At 34.9% G+C, this 26,955-nt stretch overlaps 2 protein-coding genes across 10 annotated transcripts in view; one reads left to right on the top strand and one right to left on the bottom strand.

The window, feature by feature from the left end:
* Window positions 1–84: 84 nt before the first annotated feature.
* Xbp1 (X box binding protein 1) lies at window positions 85–3,163 on the top strand. Of its 2 annotated transcripts, XM_022071154.2 has the most exons (4): window positions 85–504; window positions 812–908; window positions 1,241–1,620; window positions 2,000–2,230. In XM_022071154.2, the coding sequence occupies exons 1-4, from the start codon at window positions 242–244 to the stop codon at window positions 2,085–2,087; spliced, it is 828 nt and encodes a 275-aa protein (XP_021926846.2). In that variant the 5' UTR covers window positions 85–241; the 3' UTR covers window positions 2,088–2,230. The 2 variants fall into 2 exon arrangements, with proteins under 2 accessions (XP_021926846.2, XP_087205405.1); XM_087349279.1 differs by lacking the exons at window positions 85–504; window positions 812–908 and having other exon boundaries at window positions 1,291–1,620; window positions 2,000–3,163.
* Window positions 3,164–6,213: 3,050 nt separating this feature from the next.
* Window positions 6,214–26,955, bottom strand: part of Pax (paxillin) — a 72,901-nt gene continuing 52,159 nt past the window's right edge. For 7 of the 8 annotated variants that reach the window (XM_087349271.1, XM_087349269.1, XM_087349270.1 and 4 more), the window contains 7 exons: window positions 26,547–26,667; window positions 20,480–20,627; window positions 18,811–19,083; window positions 18,470–18,643; window positions 17,530–17,760; window positions 13,457–13,577; window positions 6,214–13,307 (listed from right to left, as the gene is read on the bottom strand). In XM_087349271.1, the coding sequence (XP_087205397.1) occupies window positions 13,162–13,307; window positions 13,457–13,577; window positions 17,530–17,760; window positions 18,470–18,643; window positions 18,811–19,083; window positions 20,480–20,627; window positions 26,547–26,667 (1,214 nt within the window). In that variant the 3' untranslated portion in view covers window positions 6,214–13,161. Of the gene's footprint in view, window positions 13,308–13,456; window positions 13,578–16,003; window positions 17,149–17,529; window positions 17,761–18,469; window positions 18,644–18,810; window positions 19,084–20,479; window positions 20,628–26,546; window positions 26,668–26,955 lie in introns of those variants that run through there. The other variant, XM_022071131.2, reaches the window with a different exon arrangement.

The following is a 26,955-nucleotide window of genomic DNA, read 5'->3' as shown; positions in this document are numbered from 1 at the left end:
CTTCAATAACATGTGTCGTCACACGTTGACGTCAACAGCAGCCACCAATCAGACTACCCCACATAAGTCGCTGCGTATGTCAGATGACGAAAGTACTATGGATTATGAGGAAAAGATGGGATGTCGAATACTGTGAAAAATAATTGGATTATTGTTGCCCCGGTGAGGGTTTCGTGTGGTGCATTGAAGATTCGCGAGTTTGTTACACACATCTACTTATTTAAATGTCTTTTATTGGAGGATGGCCGTACCTAAAACGATAATTATTACAGCAGTTCCTAAATATGTTGACAGTGACGGTACTCTTAGTAATCAAATCGGAATTAAATTGAAGACCGGGAATACTATTTTAAAATGTAAGAATGACGCAACAATAACCGGTAAAATGGTTCTACCAAATTCAAATTCCATCACATCAACGGGGTGTGAAGATTCACAAGTTAAATTTCCAAATAGAAAGAGGAGATTAGACCATTTATCTTTGGAACAAAAGCTTCAAAGAAAGTAAGTCAGCTCGTTTATTTTAATTGTTACATCATATTTTGTATTCTTAGTAGAAACGACACTGCAATTACTGCAGTATCCACGACTCAAGTTCTGTATAACTAGATGATTGTAGTGTGGATTGTTGGGCGGTGAGGTGTTTTGGCTGAATGCCAGCATTGACATACAATTAAAACAATGCACGGCCCAACAACCCAGAATACCACCGTGTATATTCACATTAAATGAAAAAAATAAATTCTACAGGAGGAGGTAATCTAATCATACATATGTTCGTGGTAAAACGTTAAATTTATTTATATTTTAGAAAATTAAAAAACAGAGTGGCTGCACAGACCTCAAGAGACCGGAAGAAAGCAAGGTTGGATGATCTGGAAGCAGAAGTAAAGGCACTCAGAGAAAAGGTATGTGTTATACATGCATGTTTCTACAGACTGGGGCATGAACAGTACCTATGCATTGGCTCTAAATTCACATTCGTATTTTACTGTTCCCTTTACAGATTACTGCCTTGTTATTGGCCTCAAGCCCACATATTGAATTGGTTTTATAATCTCTGTAGTTATAATTTTAAGTATCATGCCTGTAATATCCTACCCACTGATTTTTAACATGACAGTAAAAACAAAGATACATAATTTACCTTGAATGCAACTTCAGCACTGTGAGATCTGCGTATGTACATGCACATATGTGTACATTGTAAGCCTTGCAAATAACCTTTCTTTAATTTCAGAATGAAGCATTAACACTGCATTGTCATAATCTCCAATTGGAGAAGATGCAATTGGCTACAGAGAATCAAGACCTGCGCCAGAAGTTGTCAAGCCATGAGTGCAACCATCAGACCCATGATGTCTGCTGTAGTACCCAATTTGAACCGGCTGAGTTCAGCATGGACCCTCTGCTGCAGGGACAGGCACTACAATGGGCACTGGGCCCGGTGTTGCAGGTTTTGACTGTGTACAGGATTCTACTGTATTGCCATCTCTCCCAGATCTCCTCGATAATATTGATGGAGATGTATGTCTGTCTCACTTGGATGAATTGGCACAGAGTTTACTCAGAGATGCTGCAGAAGAAATGGATGCAGAGCACAGACAAGCCAGTGCAGAGGTTAGTTTTGTTTCATGATAATCCACAATAATACATTGCATGTTTAAGATTTTTGTGTGCAGTAACAGTATAACATAATTTTCATAAGTTAATACATGAAAGAAAAAGTTGACTTGACCAGGATTCAATCCTGTGACCCATGTATATGCTACCACAGAGCTAAATTGATTTATTGCATGACATTATTGATTTGCAGTACTTAAAGAATTTTAAGACCACATGACTTGTATAGTCTGAAACTAAGGTTGTCGAAGTGAGATGATTCATGTGATCTTTTATTAATAATTCAGAATTTGCAAAGAATGCACATGTATTCCGATATGGAATACACCTTTCCAGTCTTGTTTTCTCAGGTGTTCTAATTAATGTACTGTTTCAGGTTGGAGCTTATGGAATCCAGGGAAAGACGAACAGTTATAAAATGGTGGGGTCATCACCAAAAGGCATGGAAACCAGTAGAGAACTGATCACAAGTAGTCCTGTTTTAAAATGTTCAGAGCAGTGCAAGACCAGTTCTGCAAGCATTCCAAACATTGAAGACTCCTCTGTGTGCCTTGTACCAAACCAAAAAGACACCTGTGACTCTTCATCAGAATCCGTGTTTGGCACATACAATGAATCAACTCATACTATAACAATAGTAGTACCTTGTGAAGATGTGTGTGTAGAGGATGCTGTTCAGGAGGTTGTAACCAGTGACACTGTATCAGTGGTGCCAGCGCCCATGCTTCACACTACACTCTGCAAAGAAGAATCTGTAGAAAATCCTGTTTCACCATGTAGTATAAGGACACTGGACAGCTTATCTCCAGCACCCAGTTCACCTCATCTGTACGACAATACAGAGTCGTCTATGAAAGTTGAGCCACCTTTATCAGACTGTGGGTATGAATCTCTAGATTCCCCACAGAATGAAATTTCAGGAACTGAACTTGAACTTATGGACATATGGAGTGAAAGTTTTTCCCATTTGTTTCCTACTTTAATGTAATCTGTTTTAACAAATTACATTTGCTGGTTTTATAAGAACCAGGAAAATTGAAAGATTTAGATATTTTGTAAATCCTGGTCATACTGTAGGGTAATGTTGAATTTAGGATTAAAATAGTCAAACCCTGTGAAGAGTGGCCAACTTCGTTCATCACCAACATTATTAAAGTGGTCACCTGGAACTTTTTGTTACATTTATTGAATTTTAAGGAAACTTCTATCCAGTGGAGCATGTAGATGGAGATTTACCTACACACATTTCCCTTTAGGGCACAGTGCTTAAGCAGAGAAGTAAATTTATCTTTTTAGACATTATTGTATCATTGTACAGCTCTGATTTACTGTCACTGTATGTAACCTGATCTCATTCCTTGATGTGGTTAACACAAAAAAAGATATTTAAAAACCAGCTTACTCAAATTGTATTTGTAAACTGTATGTAAATTGAAATCAGTAGAGCACAGACATATTGTAAAAGTACCATCTTAAGCTTAAAATGGTATATTTATATAGAGGAGACTTACATGTTGATGAATAAATGTATGAGCTTAAACTTTTTATTATTTCAAAAAATGTGTAAAGTGTGGGCTCTTGTGAACATGGTAATGACCTTCAGGTTTCTTAAAATTTCAGGAATTTCACTAGCCAAGCAACTGTTAGCTTCTCATGGACTCTGTCCATGGAATTAGTTATCTCCTCCCTGTTTCAATATCTTCTAAAATTCAAAGATATAGCCACAGACACCAAATTTATGTAATTTTTTCTGAATATATACACTAGTCCTTGCCGATTACCTTACATGCTTTGTCCACTTTATTTTAACAGATAATGAAACGCATTCTTTACATAACGATGAACACCATATTGTCTGAGCTGCTGAAAAAGTGTCATTAAATGAACCGTAAATAAATAAATAAATGTACATGAAGAAAACATATGCATTGCATGGAGAACATATTTGTTTATTCATTACGTAATGCTCTGTGAGAAATCATTAAAATGGAATTACACTGAAACTGTATTAATGACCAATCAAGTTTGCCAGTTAGCAGGGGAACTAAGTAAATATTTCTGCATATCTGAGTAACTATTGACTGTTCTATGGTACCAGAAGTTACTTCACCATTATCACTTGAGCCTACCAATGGAAATTATCCTGAATCAGTTCACATCTACACAAATTCCTTCTCTAGATATCCTGTTTAATACTGTATTCTATAATTTAAGTTCATACTGTTTGGCTTGTCTCTACCCAGGAGGTTCAACAAAAATATTTACTTTCGTTTATACATACCTGTCCAAACTCTCCTTGGATTTAATTGCCTTGATAACACTATATGTGTAAAAACTGCAAATCCTCTTACATAATTCAATCCATTCTTCTCTCTCTTAGATCAAATTAACAAATTGTCTTCAGCCTTCATTTCTAATCTTCTTCACTAAAGACTAACAAAGAACAAATTAATTTAATGAGAAATATTTTATATTAAACTTTTAATAGACTATCAAATATAACTAAATGATTATAATATTACTTTCATGCCAAACATAATTCTGTGATTTGTAGGGGCAGTATATTATTTCCAAGGAAGCTACTGAGTCTGCAGTTCAATATCCTTAACATATTTCAAAATACCAATATCCCATGTTGTAATACACTGTTACAACATACATGAAGTTACAGTGAATTCCCATTTAAGATTTATTTGGGAAGCAATGAATTTGGACATTAAACCAAGAAATACCTTAATGAAGGAAATTAAACATAGAGATCACTGAAATTGAAACCTTAGATGATGGAACATTAAATAGGAGCTTCACTGTATATATTTGTCTCTATCATTCGCATAAAATCATGTGAAACTCCCAATACTACGTAATGTAGCATAAAATGTATCTATGGATGTTTTTATATTCTATTTTTCATTCTTGAAGGGCTGTGCACTTCCTTTTTTTACTTTGGTTACTGTTTGTTTGGTCAGTGTTGGCCATTTAAATTCAAACCTCTCTTTAAATGGTGCAGTTTAAAGCCCATGGGTGAGGTTTTGCACTGCAATAAATTATACTGTGCCAATCTAGAAAGGAACAATTTAATATTATCTTCAGTAGACTTTGAGGATGTGAAACTGTGTAGCACCTTCTGAATTCAGAGGAACTGCACAATTTCTAGAAAATTCTGTTCATGCTCCTAATCTTTTTTGCTCACATTAAAGTTTTTGGAGAACCTATAAACACTCACATAAAAGCAACAGGGTATACCAAAGGCCAGTGAACTCATACAATGTCAACACACAGTTGCCATGTCTCAGATATGAACTGCCTTGTCATCACATAGACTAAACAGAAGTGCATAAAAATATGGGGGGGGGGGGGGGGACGAGACAGAGAGAGAATGAATATGGGAGGAATCTGGTAATGACCAATGATTTAAGTGATCCTTCAAGCAATCTATTTCATTGGTGATGCAATCTTTCCTGATTTTATGCAGGTTATCTGTTAATCTGTTAACCTTGATCATAGATGAATGGTGCATAACTTGAGCTTCAGAGGTATACTGGGAGAAAAAGGTTAAGAACCTCTGCTCTAATATAAGAACAGTGTGTACAGGAACCATACCACAATACTTGAAGCCACTAATAATGTTATTCTAAAGAATATTCATAATACCCTTATCTTCTAACTCAATAATCTTAAGACACAAATAGGCATTGATGCAGAGGTCCATGCAGGTTATAATATGAGAAGAGTTAAAAGTGACCAGTAAAACATAGTGTGACGTGTTGCCGTGAGAGCAGCATAACAATGTCAATAAACAGTTTAGTTGTCTGTTTATTGACATTGTCGTGTCTGGCATTGTTGTATTTGTTTATAGCCATTGTTGCGTTAGACATTGTGTATGGCATTGTTGTGTCTGTTTATAGACATTGTTGTAAATGGAGAGTGTTTGGAAAGGGAGTGTGTTGAAGAGTGGTTGGAAAGGGAGTGTGGAAAGAACAGAGTTGTAAATCGGGCGTGAGAGAACACTAAGAGAAATGTGAGGAGTCGAGTGAGTGGAGCCAACGAGAGGTCTGGTGTGGCGCTGAGAAAGGACGGGTCGGCCACGTGTGAGGCACCGGGTACGTGGACCGTGGCGGCCGAGGAGCCAGCGTGTGTCCAGTGGGGTGCTACGGGCCGACGCTGAGTATGGACAGGTCGGTTGCGTGAGCGAGAACCGGGTACGTGGACCGTGGCGGCCGAGGAGCCAGTGTGTGTCCAGTGGGGTGCTATGGGCCGATGTGTAAGCGAAGAGTGTGAAGAGCGCCGAACTCGAGGGACCAGATAGACTCGGAGGAAAGTGTGTGTGTGTGTGTGTGTGTGTGTGTGTGCAGAGAACAGAGACACAAAGTATGTTGTTGTTGTTGTTGTAGAGAGTTGACTGTATGTGCAGACTCTGTAACTGATTTAATTTGATGTGAATAAATCAGGGTTGACAATCCAGGTCGCAACGCCGACCCACGTTACAATATGAAAATGATACTTGAATTTTTATTTTGGTATTAAAATGTTCATCTTTTCATAATGTTATGCTTGCTTTCAGGAAAAGGCAAGAATTCCCAATATTAGTACTATAAGAAACTTGTACATTTTATTGATATTTAGATTAAAATATTCATAACATGGTACTGATCAATTCAACTGAATGACTGAATACTCTGTTCACTTATGAAGTCATATCTGTTGCTTAAACATGACTTTGCATTCATGCAATCATCTTTCTTTATTAGAAAATAATTATTCTCAATTCAGTGTTGCCATTGACAAAATTTTTCCTTGTTGTCGAGATAAACTTATCAGACAATTTGGGTCTAGAAAATGATTGAATCCATCACCTGTATACTTATTTATGTCCTTATTATTATATAAAATACTATTTAACCAGCAGTTTTATAGGTAAAAAAGCCTTGTGTGTTAAAATGTATACAATAATTACAATCTACTTCTCATTATTAAAATTAGTGATGTGACAAAACTGACATTACATTATGAATCTTGCAACTGTGGCCAACGTATGGCATGCCTTGCATTTTTTACAGACACAGCTCATTACCGATTATTATCAACAGTGATCAAAATCCAAATCCAAAACAATGGTGAACATAAAACTGTTTCAGGCATTGGCCAGCCAATATTAATAACAGACATGTGAAGTCATTGTTGATTTCAGATGGTGTTTAAAATTTGATTTTGTATTATGTTCTTGTAAATAATTATGTTACTTACAACAGCTTTCTAGCAGTAGGATCCTTTGAAACTATTTACCATTCATTTACTAGTTTTCTGTTATTTCAGTGTAGTATACTTTGATATAAATATTATAGATTCTGAAACCCAGTTCAATAAGTCATATTATTGAATTCACTGACCCGTTATTTCGAATGCCAACCAGGATGTCATGCATTATCAACAACAGCCAGCCAATGTCTGAATTTCTGAACACCTTATTTCTGAGATGGCCATTATCAAGACTGTCCCTATTTTGAACTTTGGTTATAACAAACACATACCGTTTTAAAGGCACACTATCAAAGTTCATATCAATATTTACACTAGTATATCTGATGTTAATCACTTGCAATATTAATGTTAAAATATGGCCTTAAAACCAGCAACATGCCCTTGGCTTTTTTAATACATATTTACATTCAAGATTAACTCGTTTAAGATTACATCATTTCTTTTTTCACACTCTGTAAGGAAGTTCTGATCCTGTGGCATTAGAAGCTACTTGATTGTTAGGAAAAAAGTTAGGCAAATATGTCACACTTGATTTAAAAAAGAAAGGCACAATATGTAAACTACATAACATAAAAGTATTTAACTTCTTTAATACCTACAAGTTTTGCACATGTTTTTAATTTAATTAGTATGTTATTTTAATAAATATGAAAGCTGAAATAAATTTTTACCAAATACCTCAAAAATATGTCAAGTAACAGTATAACACAAACAAATTTTGAAAATATATAATATTTTTCTGAAGAAATTTTTTACTTGAAGTATACTTAACAAAGCAAGTGTAAATGCTTGCTTAGAGCTTTGATGTCAGTCCTGGCTGTCTGATAACACACCACCATGAAAACCTCAAATCCTACACACAAATTCCTATTTTGTCCATGTTTTTGTAAACAAGGGACTAAATTAAAATCCAGACCAATGCAATGCATTCATTGGCTTGCTGTGGTTGGACAAAGGAACTGGAAATTATTACCTTCTGGCATAAATTGGTTTGCCTTGATATACTTGCCACAACAATTCAGAGTAAACTGACAAACAATATTTTGCAAGTATATGTTTTACAACAAATTTAAGTAAATATGTATGTCTTCAAGCTTTCATGGCACATGAATGTTCTGTCTCAGGTGATCAGCAATGTAAAAGCTCTAATTCTGAATTGGAACAGGCCACATGGGGCTAATCCACAAGAGTATTAAGAGGAAGATTTCTCTGCTCTATGTGTTCATGCTTAATTTTTATTTTAACATCATCATCATCTACTACAGGGATTGGGCCTATTGGCCCTTTCTGGGACAGTTGCTCAAGGCAATTTGTCCTTATTAGTCTTGTAAGGTGCATTTGAGTAGGGAGTGACAAGCCCACTGCCTCTGCACAATTTCTACTCAATCCTGATTTTGAGCCATCTAGCAGTAAATCAGGAGAGTCATGGGTGAGAAATGGCCACTGAATTTTGCTTAGAAAACATCTCATATCATGCTCGTAAGTTCTGTTTACATCTCATAAATCTACGACATGGGACCACCTGCTTTACTTCCCCTCTGAAGGAAGTTGTGCTATGGATTTTTATCACCCTTAAAAATCCATCGACCTCAGCTGGGTTTGAACCCACGAACCTTGGGTCCAGTGGCGAGCACGCAAATCACTAGTTCACCGAGGGCAACATAATTAATAATAATGTTATAATTACTACAGGTTTTTAACCCAGGTTTGACATAGCTAATCACTTCAGAAGATTTTAGAAATGTTATAAAACACTGAAAGGTATGGCATTTTAAGCATATAGTTCCATAGAAAATTCCTTAATACCTAAAAGATCATTCTGTAATTACTCTATTTTATGGCTTGTATTCATTAATCAGAACAATGTAACTTATGTGCAATATATAAAGTATTAGTTGGATACATTTGGCACTAAATCATACTTTCATGTTCTGTGGCAAGTTAGATTTCTTATACTAGACTGCAACTAATTTCATACTGTACTGTGTAGTTCAGAAGCCTTCCTCATTTCAAATAATCAAGATAGTGTTTTTATTCTTGGTCAGTAGTTAGGATAATCTTGTTTAATCATGGTATTTTGAACATTTTCTTTACCATATCTCAAATATTATTACACATTTAGTAACTTCTAAGCATGTATTTTGAGCAAACATAGTCTTACAAAACTTACATTAATATCAATGCTAACAGCTACTATGCAAATAATTTTAACCCTATGCATGTCCAATAGTAGCAATGTTCATAATTTTGACACCATTCAACTGCCAGAGAAAATCATCGAAACTTTCTGCAAGATTTCTTGTTGAACAGGTGCAAGAGCTTCATTAATTCTATGATTTAGGTCATCATCCTTCATTAGTAAGTGTGGTACACAGGTTTCATCTTTAACAGAATCACATAAACTGTCCACTATGTTAAATATGGAAATCTATGGGTCATGGCTTAGGGCTTCCATGGCTTACTGACCTTCCAGGGAATCTTTATATTCTGTTTGGAGCACATCATATTATGTCTTAAACCAAATCGCTTTTTAAATAGCAAACTTTTTTAAATACTCTTTAAACTGGCATTAAGAAAACTTTTGTATGGCAATTGGTTGTTCCAAAATAAGATCTTAAAAGCATATAATTAATATGAAAGAACCCTATGTATTTATATTCATGGCACAGTACACACCAAAATGAATGACAGTACAGACTCATATCAAGCTTTCATACACCACCAAGTTGTTGCTGAAGTGAGGTAGGTTTCAAATGATGCGCCTTAAAATGCAGTTATGATAATTGTGCACTGGGTTGTTAATCAATGATGCCTGTCAAAAAGTATTAAATTTCTTACACCTATGAATAACAGCAGATAACTGACAGCAAATTATTACATTTCCTGACAACTAGTTTCTTTTCTACACTCCACATGTAATGAACAGTTCTGAGTATGTGAGATATAAAAATTTCTCTACATTATCTACAAAGATAGTGTACCTATCACATGAATATCAAGAATACTAAGAACTGTTATATTTTGTTAACTTCAGCACTCTAACAGATAAAATGAAATGGAAAACTGATGAATCAAATAACTTTTCCTTAAGCATTGAACAGTATGTTGAAATGTGAAGCTGATAAATTACATCACCCCCTTTCATTTAGCTATGTATTTGTTTCTACTTGAAGTAGCATGGAAAATTTTCCCATCTATTTCTACAGGTATCAACACAGTTACATACAACAGAGATGTTAAAAGTAAAAAAAAAATGATGGGCCAAACTTACAGTAACCTCTTATATCAGACCTCATTATTCATGATGTAACACAAAATGTCATTAACTTAGTGCAGGTTATAGAATAAGATGAACATTGAACACCACATATTGTTCCCAAGTGAAAGATCCCACATTTTAAACATGTATACCATCACACCTCACCAGAACTGTTCTAATTCTAACTGCACATTAAAACTGAAACTCCATCAACAGATGAATACCTTTTTTAATACCTTCCATCATCACCTTATGTTGATTAAATTGAAAAAGTTATTATAATTGGTACTCTTATTAAAATAAGACCTTTAGAAGTTTTGTTCATCTGACAATGAGATCAAACATGAAAGGACAATGTGATAATTCAATTACTAATTTCCATTTCAGTACACAGGAAAATATTCTGTACACCATAAATTGCCCTTGGTACACAGGAAGCCAACATACTTCAGGCATTAACACCTATATAAGTTATTTCCCATTAGCACAATAACTATGTAGAATTACAATATAAACATCTATAGATCCAGCCAAGTACCTGACAAACATTAAGACAGGCCATTAAACAAGACACTGAATAGCATGGTCTTTCTTACAGTTGGTTTCCAACAATATTCTGTGCATAACTTCACATTGTTGGATAACTTATGAGTGAACAAACTATGTTCTTGAAGATAGCAGTCTTCTGGGTTGTAGCACCATGTAGTGTGGTATAAGTTTACCAACATTTCAGAGGAGTCCTGATGATAGAGGTAGTGAAAACCTCTGATATGTTGGTAAACTCCTACCACACTATATGATGCCACAACCCATAAGACAGCCATCTTTGTACTCACCACTGTGAGAACCTCAAATCCTACTTATGTTACTGAAGCTTGTTTACTTAAGATACTTTTTAAACAACATACAGAAACCTAATACACAACACAAAAAGGATTTCACTGAAAAAATTATCTTCTTCTCACCACACTACTGCTTGCTATGGCAATCAGAAACATATCACCAGAGCCATAAGTGATCTCAAAATCCACAACAGCAGCTTCTTGTAAAGAAAATGATTGATTTTTTTTTTCTGTACTTTAAGTTTTAACAATGAAATTATATTCAGTAAAATTTTCTATAAATTCAATCATCATATACGGCAAATGTAGCATCACATAGGTCTAATAGATTTTGATGACAGACACCAAATGGGAAAAAAAAGATGTAAGAAACTGTATCATTGATATGTCTATTCCATATATTTAATGACTTCTTGTATGTGGTTCCTACAGTGATTATAACAAGCATTGGTTTTAGCATAGTGCATTTTATGGTTCTCAGTGATTATGAAGCGTAGGTTTTAAAACCATCTGTACTAATAGTAAATGACAAGTCTCTGTGTGAGAAAATGATGTTGGTCATGCTTTTTATAAACTGATATCCATAAAAAATGCTTGCTGAGAGATGGCATGGTCATCTAACCCAAACGTCTTCCTTCTATGTATCCGTAAGTTCACATGCAATCTAATGACTGCTTTTACAGGAACCCGGAAAGGACATCATGATATGAACTTTACGTTACTAAAATAAATTCTACTTAAAGTAATGCATGACAAACATTTTCCTTCAAGAAAACATCACCATATTAAAAAATTATGCCAACACATATCAACAAAATGAATCTCAATGACACTTGCACATAAGATTAATACTCCACTGGGTAAGCAGTGGAGTCTATGAAAACAAATATGTCTATGATGACTCCCCACTGACTGAACTGAAAACCAAGATATTATTAAGGTCAGTATGTACCAGTATTCAATGTGTTAAAGGTTCTACCAGAGCACAAAAATTATATCAAAGTCATCCAGATAACAGTGTGTATTTTAAATAACAACACTCAATTTGAATAATGTATCAAGATATATGGAATGCAATATAAGGTCTTTCTGCTATGCTGGCAAACAGCTGACAATAATTCATACAGAGAAACATTACTGAGACATAATACAAATCTTGAGACACAATTAAATCTTGAACTATGTTAAACACCGTGATGTAATACTTATTTTTTCCATTTTTGGTTGGGCACTTGTACACTGTATTGTAATGGGTCAGTCTGCCAACATTTTGGACAAATTTTAAGTCCCATCATCAGAGTGAAGTAGAGGGACTGGTAGCAGATTTAGTTCATATACTTACATCACTGAGCTACTATCTCAGAGCCCATTACTATAAATACGGCCAACAGTGCCACCAGTCACTTTGTCTTGTGCTGGATCCTCAGACCCATGTACAGATGAAGTAAATGGCCTCAACTATGAGTATTCAGTATATAGAGAAATGGATACGATGTCAAATATTAAACAAAAGAATATGATGAAGATGACAATTAAATACATGTAAACTGTGACTACAAAACTAAATACTGTTGTTATCAAAGACAAATGTGTTAATTACACACTAAATACAAGGTATAATTATAAGAAGAACTAAAGATGAATACTACTAATTTCTCTGAAAGAATGGCAAACCTACTTACCACAAAACAATATCATCACTCAAAAATGGAGATAAGTATATCACTAAATACCATGAAAACCTGAAGTCTCCAAAATATTATAAATTATCTATTTATCCAGGAGTAAACAATGAAGTTTTGTAAAGTGCAATATGAAATATGTCTCTCTACATGCAATCAACCAAATCACAAACTTCAAGAACAACTGTTCATATAATTACATGAATCAACATAATGATGCAATGGTATATGAATTTCCCATACATGTATACATATAAAGCAAATTTTAAGCTTCTGCAGCATTTGGTGTGTCAAGTGTGCAGGGGGGGGGGGGGGAGCCATCATGTTATTATTGCTTCAATGGCCTTGGATTTGTTCAGCAGCCACCTGTTGATAAATGTTTATTCAGACCTACATTATTAATAACTATGAGATACCCATAAAAGAATACAGGCTAGAGATAAATGTAACACCCTACAAGATCACAAACCCAGTACAGCATATGGGTCTCTGCTCACCCAAACAACTTGTCAAAGCAAGCATGGCAATATGGTTTATCGTTTTGTTCCTTGAATGTCCCCTTGTTTAACTGTTTGAGGCAGAAGGCGCACACAAAATGTTCAGGATGAAATTTGCGGAACATGGCTGTGATGCAACGGCCTGCAACAAGCAACAATTCAGAGTCATAACTATAACTGTAAAGAAGTCTCAAGAAAATAATACCATTTACAATGTTCTATTTCTAACAGAGCTACAACAATTCTACATAATAACTGTTATGGATAGGTAATGAATTTACAAGCACAAACCTGTGATTGGTTTATGGCACCCAGCACAAAGCGACCCTCTCTTTGCATGGTAATGTGTTTCACAATATGGCAAACCCTCATGATCAAAAAATGATCCTCCATGGAATGGCTGACGACAATCCTGGGGGGAGAAAATGAAAAGTAAAATTCAGGAACCACAGAAGGAGGAACAGTGCAATTTTCAAACGATGGCCTGAAGAATGCGTTCTAGATGACTGCAAACATACATTTTCTATGAACATTATCCACAAATAGTAACAAAATATATAAAGAGTACAGAAAAGTCTGTAATTAAAAATCTAGTCATTATGAATTACACAACATAATAGATATTATTTTGAGAGATTTCAAGTGCTCATGGCAGTTTGTATGAAGATCACTGTCTTCTGGATTGTTCTGTGTAGTCTGGTAGAAGTTCACCAACATTTCAGAGGTGCTTGCTGTCTCCATCATCAGGGTGAGTCACTCATTGCTCTGATGGAGGCAGCAAGTATGTCTAAAACGTCTGGAAACTTCTACCAGACCACATGGTGTAACACCCCAGAATAACATCCTCAGATATTATTTATGTCACTGAAAATCCCTCAAACAAAAAAAAAGTCAATACTAAGAAACATGCACAATAAATCAAAATTAATAATTGAATTATAAAGGCAGATATGGAAAGCATAAAAGTGTTTGTTACTGCACAGATCACATTCATTTCTGGAGAATATATTGAAAATATAAGAAATGCTAGAAGTTTACTGTGCAGGGAGTGCAAAGCAACAAGGACTCATCCTACGTATAAAAAAAATCAAACACTTGAGATTGGGAACATGGTTTGAAACGTTTCCCTCTTTATATTTCTCTGCATTTTCCAAAAAAAAAAGAGTTCTCTTATGGCCCCAGACTTATCAGACATACTGTATTTAAGACAAAAATTGTCTTTTTTGAGTCTACCATTATTAGAAAAATTGTTAAGTTACTGGTGGAAAGAAGTGTACAACTTGGTAGCTTTTTCTCTTAGTTTCTAACTTTCCTCTTTTCTTAATTATCATGTATTTAAATTGTAAATGTAAGGAAAGATCACACAGTACAAATATCTGAAAGCAAACTGCTTGGGAAAGTATTAGGACATAAGATGAATGGTCAATTTAACAATATAGATAATATAATGCAAAAGTCAATGACTTAACCCATGCTACCCATTCTGGTTACAATGAGCTACACATGCAGCTCAGATGGAGACAGGAAATGAATACAGAATTTTAATAAAGACATTTCTTAGAAAGGATCTATCTAGATGACTCATAAAGGTCACACAGTCTGTGTAATGAGGGAAATCAAGTTTACAATGGACTGGACATGTAGCTCAAATGGAATTAAAAATACATACAGAATTTTAAAGAAGAAACTTTTTAGAAAGTTGTAAAATGAGAGCAAATTACTGGACCCTATTCTCAGTCCATCCAGTTCACATCCTCACATCCCACTTCCTTAAAGCCATTTTAATAATATCCCCACATCTATACCTCTGTCTCCAAAGTGGTCTCTTTGAGAGATTTTCTCACAAAAATGTTTGTATCCACTTATTTGTTCACAATGAATGCTAAGCTAAACATTATAGATTAAACAGCTCTAATAATACTACTTGTAGAATACTAACTTTCTGCTACATAATTTTAAAATCTCTCTTCTACATCGGTTTACCTGATAGTCCGCAACAATGGAATGTTACAAGTTTCACGTATACACACTGTCTGCAGATTTATAAATAATTCCTTTCTTAAAGACTGTTACAAATGTAATCTTTTAATATCAAAACTTGTGTTTTCTTAGTGACACTCTAATAGTGATGATTAAGTAAAGAATCAACATTAGACCTGGCCAAAGAATGAAACCCATTTGCAACAGAAATAACCACTGGTTATGAAAATAAAACAATGATCAAAGCCTGAAATATTTTTTGAGCAAGTGCCATTTTTTACCCTAAAATCTGGATCTAAGCCAAATAAATCACAATGGTTTCCTCACACCTTCAATTTCAGTTGGCCACCATAAGATTGGAATCTGTCTTGCAAATTGTTCAATTCAGATGTTGCATTTTCTGCATCTGTGAGCATGCACATTCTCTAGCAATGTCCTTCCCATCAGCCATATAATCACAAATCACATCTTTCTGTTTTGGGCTGGGATCCAGCTTCATCCATACCATTTGCCAACCAACTTGTAACATGTATAATTAAGTACTGCTATGTGACATCACAAATTTCACCAGTGGTTTGGTGATGAGACACACAAGAATCTAAATTACTTCAATAACAATATAGAAGAAGAGTCCATATAGAGAATGTTACACAATCTGCCTGCATGTTTCTACTTCAAAACTAAAAAATAAATTTTTATTAAATTTGGAGTTAGGAATCCACAGTGAAGGCTGTCATGGAAATTTAATTTTTGTTTTAGAAACTGATAATTTACATGAGGATCAAATTAAATTTGATAATTTCTCTTAAAAGGTTAATCATGCAGAAAAGTGGTGTATGATACAAAACATAATCTCACTTAGATGTGAAATTTTTATTTTAACTTTTGCGACATATATATAGAATATTTAACAAAGTATGGAAACAACATTTCTGGCTTTGTTCACTGAAATTAGCTTTGCAATAACAGATCTGTATCTGCAATAAATAAACATCACAGTCAATAAGGTACACAAAATAGCAAGAAATGCATTTGAAAAATATGTGTAGAATACATATTTTCACTTTTGATTGTCAATTTAAGGAAAGAAAATTTAAAGGATGGCATTAAATACCACTAACTTTTATGGTACACAATCAAATATTATGTGATATGGTACTTAATGTAAAATCACTGGAAATAAAAGATTTATTACATAAAGACGATGCCTAGAATGTACATGCAAGAAGCAATCTGGCAACATCTAAAATAATTAGTTCCATAATTCTATTGTACAAGAATAGTTTTTTAAATCACAAAGATAAATTATAGTGCAGGTACACATACATGGAAAGATCAGCATGAAAAGTGCATTAACTTGCAACAAAAGCTACAGATGTTTGAGCAAATATTTTAGTACATGAAAATAAATAAGGTAATTTATATCCTTTATAATAAAATCAGAATGACTGAATATATGTGGAATGTCAGAGCACAACTGTGCTATAAAACTACATACGAGATGTGGTATGCAGCTTTTTTTTTTCCTTCATTTTTTCATTTTTTATTTATTTTTTCCTCTTTATTGAATACAAATACAGATAATGATTTCTATACATGAAAATAAACCTCTATTAAAATTTATTTCTGCTAACACACAGAATGAGTTTAGTAAAGAAATACTGAACAATTTTCCACTGAGACATTAAAAAAACTTTTGTTGCAAGATAAAAAATTACAATAACAATACAGGAGATAAGTGTTTTAAGGTTGAACTCAAACAAAATAATATTTTGTTCATAAGATGTTTATGAAGTGGACAAGGGCTTTGCTTTTATTTCTGCATTGAACTTCTTGTAGGGATGGGAGGGCATCATATTGGGAGGGGCATGAATCATCCATTTCATTTGCATTGCTTTCAACTTTTAATCTTCCTCATCTTCTTCCACACCCACACATTTAGGGCATACTGGTTTCCCTTCCATTGCATAGAAGGATTTGCCAGATACAGGTTTCTTGCAATCCTAAATTTCAAAATAGCAGATATGAAGAACAAAACAGTATGTACAATTATTACACAGATGCCAGAGTTGCTGACTAGAACAGAAATAAAATAAAATAAAATTACTTGATACATTACACATTCTTGTATTCACCATTTAAAAATTAGATGAAAATTTCACCCATGCTGAGAATTAATTGCTAATTTCATGCTCAAGGAATAAGTTATACAATTTACTAGTTACAGATAAGCACTGGTACGATTTCATAACAAGGCCAGGGAAAGATGAGAAATGCAATACTTACAATTCCATCCATTTGTATAATTATGTCTCAATGTCAACATTTCATAAAAATTATAAATAGCATACATTCAAGACAGACATATCTTGTTGAAGACTTACCCTGCAGACAAAGCAATCAGCGTGCCATTGGCTGTTCAAAGCAGAGATATAATTCTCCATAATTGGCCTGTTACAGCCACCACATTTCGGTGCAAACATATCAAAATAATCATCCCTGCAGTACGGTTTGCCATCCCGTTCATGAAATCCTTCTTCACCAAATTGTTTCCCACATTGGGCACAGAAAAAATGTTCAGTGTGCCATGTTTTTTCAAGTGCAGTTACACATTTCTGAAAAAAAGTTAAAAGTAGAAAACACCTAAACAACATTCCATATACATAATTTAAAAACACTAATATTACTACTTAAAAGTGAATTTGTTCTTAATTCTTAGAGTTAATCACCTTTGAAGATTTCTTTTATTCTTGGGGTAAGCTCAATATTAAAAAGATTATAAGACTCATGTTGGCATTTAAGATTCAAACTTTAATTTCCTTGAAGCTTTAATTTTATCAACTTTTTATTAATCTGATTTTAAAACCCACATGTATTTCATACAAATTCCAACTCAATGATCACTACTAATTACTATCTTTGATAATTATTTTACTTGACATCTACAGAAACAAAACCCCACCAAAACTGAAAATATATCAAATATGATCCACAATTTCATTTCATGCCTCTGCAAAGTCCATTATTTCCATCCTTTGTTTAGTTTAAAGCTTAAAGTTTAGACTAATGTGATGGCTGTAATATTTTGAACTCACACTGAATTTAAAAGAAACTTTTCTGAGAGGTATGAAACAACATTATCATGAAAACACGCTATTAATCAGAATTCATAATGGTCAACATGAAATAAAGTTTACTTTTTTCTTCACAATTCTGGGTGCACTAATGTTTATATGAACTACTTATGGTCGTAATAAATGTATAAATTTTAAAAACATAATCACAATATTTCCATAACTCTGCTAGAGCTCTTATATGACTCACATCAAGAATAGGCCCATTGCAGTACGCACAACGAGGTGAAAACAGGTTGTGATAGTCAGGCTCACAATATGGATGGCCATCACGCTCGAAAAAGTTGCGGGTACCCAGCTCCTGGTTGCAGTGGGTACATGTGAAATGTTCTGGATGCCAGGTTTTTCCCAATGCTGTTATCACCTGAAACAAAGAAAATCTGTTGAACTAGAGTAGAGGGAAGTCTTTCTTAGCAATGTCTATGCTACCTAACACTGTTAAATAAAGCCTTCAAACTGAATATTCTTTAAATTCTGCAAATGTGAAATTTCACTCAATACATGTCAAGTCTACAGAAAGGAGAGATGTACCTGCCCAACAATGGGCTTGTCACAAGCATTACAGCAGCCCTTCTGCGTAGTGTTAACACCTTGACGGCTCATGTCTGCCTGAAGATTGCCAAGCATGGAATCCAACTGGTTCTGTTTTCCACTTCCACCAGTAGGGAGCACCACTGATGTAGTCAATTGCTGAGTCTGGAGATTTGCTGTAGGCTGTGGACTTGGTGAGCTCTTGGTTGCCTTGTTTGGCTTTGCGTAAGGCGAGTCTGTCACAGTTTGGTGCTGATGGGTACTAGCATTAATCTGTAACAAATTATATGGTCAGAAATATGAAAAAAAAAATCATCTGAAGAGAAAAAAATTTCATAACATTACGTTCCTGTGTACATTTAGCATTAATAGCAGATTTTGGTTTGATTAAAGAAAGCTGGGGCTATAGGCAGGATAAGAATGAGATCAATAAAACTGACACAATCAGCAGTAATATAGCACTACATACAAATGTACAATAACATAAGGCAGAAAACATAATAAAATACAGGAAAAAGCATCTGGGTTCACTAAAACAATATACCTTCAATAGACAACACACTTCTACTGAAAAGCAGAAAACTATACATGGTAAATGCATGTCTTATTTTTTTCTGAGGTATTAAATGTATGTACAGGAAGAATTGAAACATGCTTATGCAGTATTTGTGAAATGATTTTAGTATAAAAGAAAGGCTATGGTGGTTAGTGATGATGTTGCTTTAGTACTGTGTAATTGAGAAAGGAGTTGTCTAAGCGCACTATGTTATGAGGAAACTTGTAGGATAGAGACCCGCTCTGACAGTCAGTCTAACTTCCTGCCCGTGTGCTGACTGACTGAAGACCTGGCTGCAAGGAAGTAGTGTGGTGCTTGTGAAGTAATGCTGCTTCCCCTCACCCCACTGGCCCCACCCATGTCAAACTATTTCTAGCATCCAACAGACATGTGGGCCAAGAAAGGACAGGCTACTGCTATATATGAGAGAAGGCCAACTTCTCCTCCTGCATCCACAATCAAGTTCTGCCAAGAGAGCCACCAACTCTTGGGAACAAGTATACCCCTTCCTTTGCCTTCATAACATTACAAACTGCTTTGTCAAAATGTGTGAAGGGAAATGGGGGTATCACATAAAAAGAAATGATGTAACCACATTAGTGTTGGAGGAAGAACATTAGTTACCACTAAGACATTTATAGTTTTAACTAATAAAAATTAAAAAATATAACATGGATTTATTATTAGCCAAATTACAAAATCAGTGACAGAAATGTGAATGTGTAGTAACATAACACTATTTTCTTGGAAGATGTGGCCATATAAACCTTTGTTCTAAAAGCTGCTGTATTTATTTGCAGAGTAACATATTTTGGTACATAATACTAGTTACATTTTACTATAATATGAGGAGTCTTCATAGTCCCTGCAGGGGAATATTAAGAAGGAACAGCAATCAAAGGTGGGTTGATACCGTACCTCAGAGAAAGTGAAAAAGTGAGAAATGAGTTGAACAGCAATGCAGCTCTCAAAGCTAAGCTTTGTTATTTGCCTAGTGTTGTCACATGTCATTTGAAAAGGAAAGGACACAGACAGCAGAAAAAATGTTCATGTTATTCTGAGCTAAGCCTGCTTAGTTGAACAAATCTTGCATGTGTATGGCTCCTTATTTACCTTGAAATCAGAGAGAGATGCCATCAAGTCATCCAATTCCTTTGTAGCTGAAGATGCACCTGAATTAGAAGCACCAGGATAACCCATTTCTGCCTGTGTTTCATGGACTGCGATTGTTCGAGTCACATGACGACCGTCGCCCACTTCCCTATCAAGAAAAAGAGACAATTTATTTATTAACTTTTGATCATTTCACATTGAAAAAGTACCATAAATACTTAATCTCAGGAATTACACAAAAAACAGTCACAGAACTCTTCATCTGAATCATGAAGAATCAATCGAAGAATCCCATTTTTCTCTCTGAGGGAAGAACAGAAATTATAAGTGTATGAAAGCAAAGTGCTTAGGAAACTACAGTCCTAATATAGACAGTTTCTAGAAAATTTAGGATATGACATTATGGAAACCTCTGTGGTATATACAGGTTAGTACTGTTAATTTTATTCAAGGTATATATAGTACAGATGGCACATCAGAAAGCCAAAACTAATTTTGATGCAGAAACCTAATGGAAAGTGACCAATTGGAATCCTGGGAACTCAGGAGTATCTTCAGAAAATATATTGGTGGGAAGTGGATGAAAATGGCTTAGTGTTATTGAACAGTGGTGGACTTTAGGTAAAAGAGGTGATAAACGTCTGAGTTTACTACCAGAGGAGTACACAGCTTCAAAGTTGAAAGGTTCCTAAAGAGATTAACCCTGAAAATTTGTATGTCCTGGAAATGATGAATTTCGGATCATAGCAGATCTGCAACTATCTAGATAGTGAAAATCAAACCTCTCATGCTTATAAGGTATATAATGAGAATAAGATTAGATGGACTGTATGCAGGTTATCAATGACATTATGAACTGAACTGTGCACTACAGTGTATGGTGGTACAAGAATAATTGCATGCTAAATTAGTAAGAAAGAGGAAGCAGTATTTAATTAGATGGTCTTTGGAAGTTCACTAGTGTTGACACAGCAGAAGTGTAAACATAGAACAAAACTGTATAAGATATACTACAGCCTGTTTATGCATGTCAGCTCTTATGCACAATTAGTAGAATAGTTCAACTGCTATTGGAATAGGAAATGCAGTTGTGTCTCACTGAACACCACAGGGCAAGGAGGGATTTTAACTGGGAAAATGGATCATCTTGAACATTGGGCTAACATCAAATTTTTCCAGAAAAAAAACCTGGCAACACAAACCCTGCAGACACTCTGAATTTATGGCAAACACAGTTCTAGTTCATGATGTTTGAGTAGCATCATATTTCTGAGGATGAACAGGACTTTAGACAGATGACCTATGCTGCAGGCAGCTTGAAATATTATAGAAAAACAACGATGTGAAAGACACTGTGCACTCTGACAGCCTTCAGATAGTAGAGATGATAACAAAGAAATATATAATTTTTGTTGGTAGCCAGCACTCCATTCTTCATAAGGATTTAAAGATGTAATGCATCTGCCAACACATCCTGATAAGAAAGCTGACACAGAAACTTGCATTGACCACATGAGTATCAGTGATGAGACAATCAGTGCACAATCATACATGTAAATGTTACCATCACCATTGAGAACCATAATGATTCAGCAGAATTCCTTCAGAGGCAAGGTGATGGAAACCTCTTCCATCTGGCATGGCATCATGCACTTCAAGTTTATTCCTGAGGATACTATTGTCTGAAGAGAGAGAGGACACAAGGAGGTGCTTACCATCTACAGAATAAAATTACTTGAAGTGTCCTGGCATGTGGACAGTCAAAGGATCATTGATTTCCACTTGGGCAGCAGCCATTCACTTCACCCATTGCTATCTCCTAATCTCACACCATAAGATTTTGACCTATTTCTGTGGCTGAAGAACTGGATATGTTGCAAGAAGTCACAATGGCAGCTTTCAAAACTAATTTAAGCAACTGTATGAATACTGGTACATCTGCTAATGGACAGTATTTTTAGGCAACTGCATGTAAGGAAGGGGCTTCTCAATGCCTGCACATTTGAGAAATGGCACCCATCCTGAAACTTTTTTAAGCTACGACATATATCCATCACATTGCATTCACTGTTATGTCCACATATATAATAGATCTATTTTAAATTAACAAGCTGAGAAAATTTCATATTTATCTCCATTAATGAATAATGTGTTTGTTCTTCTAATCACTTGCCTGTCTGCATGTATGGTTAAAGATAAACAAATCACAACAAACCTTAGTATTTAGAAGTGCTAATAGAATTTAAAAGGATAACAAGTTAAATAATAAGGAAAAATAGAATCAGTACTGCACTACCAGAATGCGTACTTGCCACAAAGTATTTGTCACCTTGGCACCAAGTAGATATATAAGTCACAGTTACATGACTGATACTGCAATTAGTAGCCAGCAAATAAGACCCTTCGTAGCTTCCATAGTAATTTTGAATCGCACAATTAAGAACAGAATTTTCGAAAGCACTGCAGATACCTATACTCAGTACTCCGATCTGCAGTCACTCTCATTACCGACAGGCAACACAACATATAAATTTATAGATGGGTAATGTTCTGTTTTTATTGAGAGAATGTATGATATTACAGAATTGTAAACACACATGTGTATGGGATGTGACATAGAGGTAGTGCCCTTTGCTCTGACAGTCGCATCAAGCGTCAAGGACGGGAGATGGTCAGCAGCAACTGGTCCTTGGGGGACACCCACCTCTCACTCATGGCTCCAAGTGCCACACCCTGGGCAACTGTATCGGCCTACAGGCTAAACTAAGTGAGGGTAGCCAGATATGGTGAAATTCTGGTAGGAGGCAGCAGTCCTATCAACACTGTTTTAAGGCGGTCAAAGAATGATGACTTCTATACGGCTTAGTGCAGACACCTCCAGGCATGGTCAGAAGGACTATATCGGCAGGAATACTGCGGTGTAGAAAGACACAGGAACATACTGCAAATACTCCCATGAAAGTATGAATGGAATGTCAAGAAGACACTATATCATGTCATCACATATCTGACAAGACGTTGGATTTGAGAGAGAGAAACACACAGTAGCCGAGCAACACATTTATTTTCATCACTAAACCACTTCATGAACTTCAACTCTTCAATGTCTTTAAGAGTTATATAAACAAGGAAGTGAGATATGCAATGCATTGGCAATGTGCCATTTCCTACACAAGAAACAAAACATGCTCTAAAATGTAAAATGTGAAGCAGCATGTCATGAAGGCACACAGGGCATGCCCCAGTTTCTCTTAATCTTGACACTGACTACATAAAAGTGACTGGACAGTTTTATGCTCTGGCTGATTTAAACCTGCAATAGGAATCCAAAATACCCACTGAATATTAGGCTGGATGCATCCCAGAGCAATTTGAACACTTCGCTAACTGAGCTATACAAGTAATAATTTATGCTCATACAACCAACCATGTTCACTTCACTTGAAATTACACATGGTATTTTGTATAGCATAATAGAATATCAATACATATTCACACAACTGAGCATATTCAGTAAATTTTCAACATTACCAGTCTGCAACTATATACAAATTATAACAAAACATTAGTTATAACTGCAATTTTTAATGGGAATTTTATAGGAATATGGAAGAAACTGATGTCACTACAAAATTTATGACATTTACAAGAAATGGGACACAAGTTGTAAGATGCTGCTCTGAAATGTTTTTCATTTCCTTAAACAAATGCATGAGAGACTGCATTAATTTACTCCTAATTAGTTTTGTCAATAATAGAATATCAATTAAAATATATTGCAATACTGTAAACTACAATTACCACATTATATTTCCATTGATACAGCAGTGACTAGCACGAAATTAAATGTGTATGAACCTGATAATATATATGATCGAAGCAAGTAGTCTGACACCAATGTCCTGATTTAAAAGCTACAATAGTGCAGTAGGATGACAGAAACTGTGAATTTGTTGTGAAAAGGGATGGTGCTTTGAAAAAGGTGTATTAAAAACAGTGAGCTGCTGCAATACAGGAAAGACTTGCTAGGTTATGAAAATAAAGTGCTTATTTCTGCCATATATATCCAGTCCAATATGGAAAATATGAAAGATTTTTTTTGTACCTGCAATAAAGTAACATTAAGACCCACAGAAGTACACCTTCCACCTTGTTATTTATTAACTTCACCAGCTCACACTGCATGTACGTGGCAGAGACCTGAAAACTGATACTGTATGGGATTCAAGTACCTAGATATTGTGCAGTGAGTAGAAAACGTTATGATAGTTTTCTACACTGTCTCATTCCAAACGAAACAAATGAATGGACACTGAATGCAAATGCACAATTTAGCTAACAAGAAACATCAACAAGAGTGATACCAATCTTACTACTATGAAAAGTGTTGTGTTGACTTGGTTTCTTGTCAAACCTATTTTTCTTACAGTTCTGACCCACTGCCAACACAGGTTAAAAAAGTGTTGTTCTCTTTCATCCAACCAAAATTATCACCTCTTTCAAATTCTCTATGATTCTTGTTTTAGAATCACCTTTGTTTGACCTAAGTTATGTCTACTTTATTTTTATGCCTGCACAAATAATTAGAATGAATAATGGCCACAACTGCAGTTGTGACACACTTACTTTGGGGATATAACATAAACATGAGAGATCTGCATCCTCAAATAAAAACAGCACACCAAAAATGTAAATTCCTTATGTCTTACCTGGATATTAAAAATTTACAGTACTGAATGGAGGTATAGTAAAGACAAGGTTTAAACAAAGTAAATCAAGACATCCCATTCATGATTTATCTAGTCACTCCAATTCAAAGTTTAAGAATAAACTCTGATTTCATAAACAAAGCTTTAAGTATCCAGCACATTAACACACTAGAAACAGAATCCACTACATGACATGATATGAACCTGAGCCAGTTAAATCCACTCGACATCCTCGCAATCAATTTCTCTACGATCTATCATAATATTACCCTCACATCTTACTTTCACTCTGTATTGTCATATGGATTAATCTTTTGGGGAAATTCAACAGACAGTAATAAAGTTTTTTACATGCAAAAGAAAATAATTAGAATAATGGCCGGTGTCAAAAGCAGGGTATCTTGTAGAAAATTATTTCGTAAAATTAATATACTTCCACTTACAAGTGAATTTATACTCTGCTTGCTATCATTTGTGGTGGAAAACATGGATAAATTTAAAAGAAATACAGATGTACATAATTTAAATACAAGACGTAAACATGATCTCTATGTGCCAAATGCTAACCTTACTAAATATCAGAAAGGAGTGTACTTTACAGGTATCAAGTTGTTTAATAATCTTCCACCAACAATTAAAAGTCTAAATTATGATATAAAGGTATTCAAGCCTGCATTGAAAGATTACCTCTTTACTCACTCCTTCTATTCTGTAGATGATTTCATCTCTGCTGAAAATGTTTAAGCTTTATATCCATAATCTATGTGTATGTAAAGCAAGTTTTGTATTCATATTTAAAATTCTGAGGTTTATGTACATTAATTTGTAAAATTATTTTTCATACTTGTATTGCAGAATCTGAAATTTATGTACATTGATATGTGAAATACGTTCATGTACTTGTGTTGAAAGTTCTGAAGTGTATGTATACGTATTGTATGAAATGACATGTTCTACATCCTTTGGTTGAGTCCTAAGAAGGATCTATGGAATGTAAATAAACTCTACTCTACTCTACTCTCTTTCTTGGTCTTCCAAGCAGCCACTTGGAAGTTTATCACCATAGCTTATTTCTGTATGCATATCTTATCTCATTCAGCCATTTAAAATATATGACAATTATTGTTTCACTGATCCTTAAATGACATAAGTTTGTTTGTATAAAGCAAACTACACAGGGATAACAAATCGCTTAAATACATACAGACATTTTTTAATCTTCAAATTATATGTCACAGTATTTAATTCAAGGTGGTGACTATAAAACTATACCTACATTTTTCTGTCAAACTACTGAGAATTTTGTGCATGTACCAATCTGTATATTAAAATACATAAAAACTGTGAGGGCTACTTACCCATTGGGAACAGCTGTATTAAGCTCATCCAGCAAACTGTCCACAGAAGGCCGTACCCTAGATTCATGACTTGACTTTGTGACCATTGCTGCAGTAGGGGAGCCATTTACAAGGCTAACATCTAGGTGAAAAATAAAAAAATATGTAAGGTACTCCATACCTCTTGATAATTTTGAAGCTCATGGTAATATAGCAGAAGACCAAATGCCATAAACCCAAATGATTGCCAATGACTTGATCCCAAGCCAAATCAATCTGACTGATATTACCAAAATCTATTTCCTTACGTTGATTTCCATATTATCCTCTCAACTCCATTCTTTAGTTTCAAGCCATCAGTTCTGAATATTTATACACCACTAAACTATAGTTATTTATTGCCACACCCATCTGAGCTACAATTCCAGCA

The sequence above is a fragment of the Zootermopsis nevadensis genome, unplaced genomic scaffold, assembly GCF_977971745.1.
Source record: "Zootermopsis nevadensis isolate Lab colony 2312 unplaced genomic scaffold, Znev_1.0 Znev_ptg000015l, whole genome shotgun sequence".
Lineage (NCBI taxonomy): Eukaryota > Metazoa > Arthropoda > Insecta > Blattodea > Termopsidae > Zootermopsis > Zootermopsis nevadensis.
This window is presented reverse-complemented; position numbering and strand designations above follow the sequence as displayed.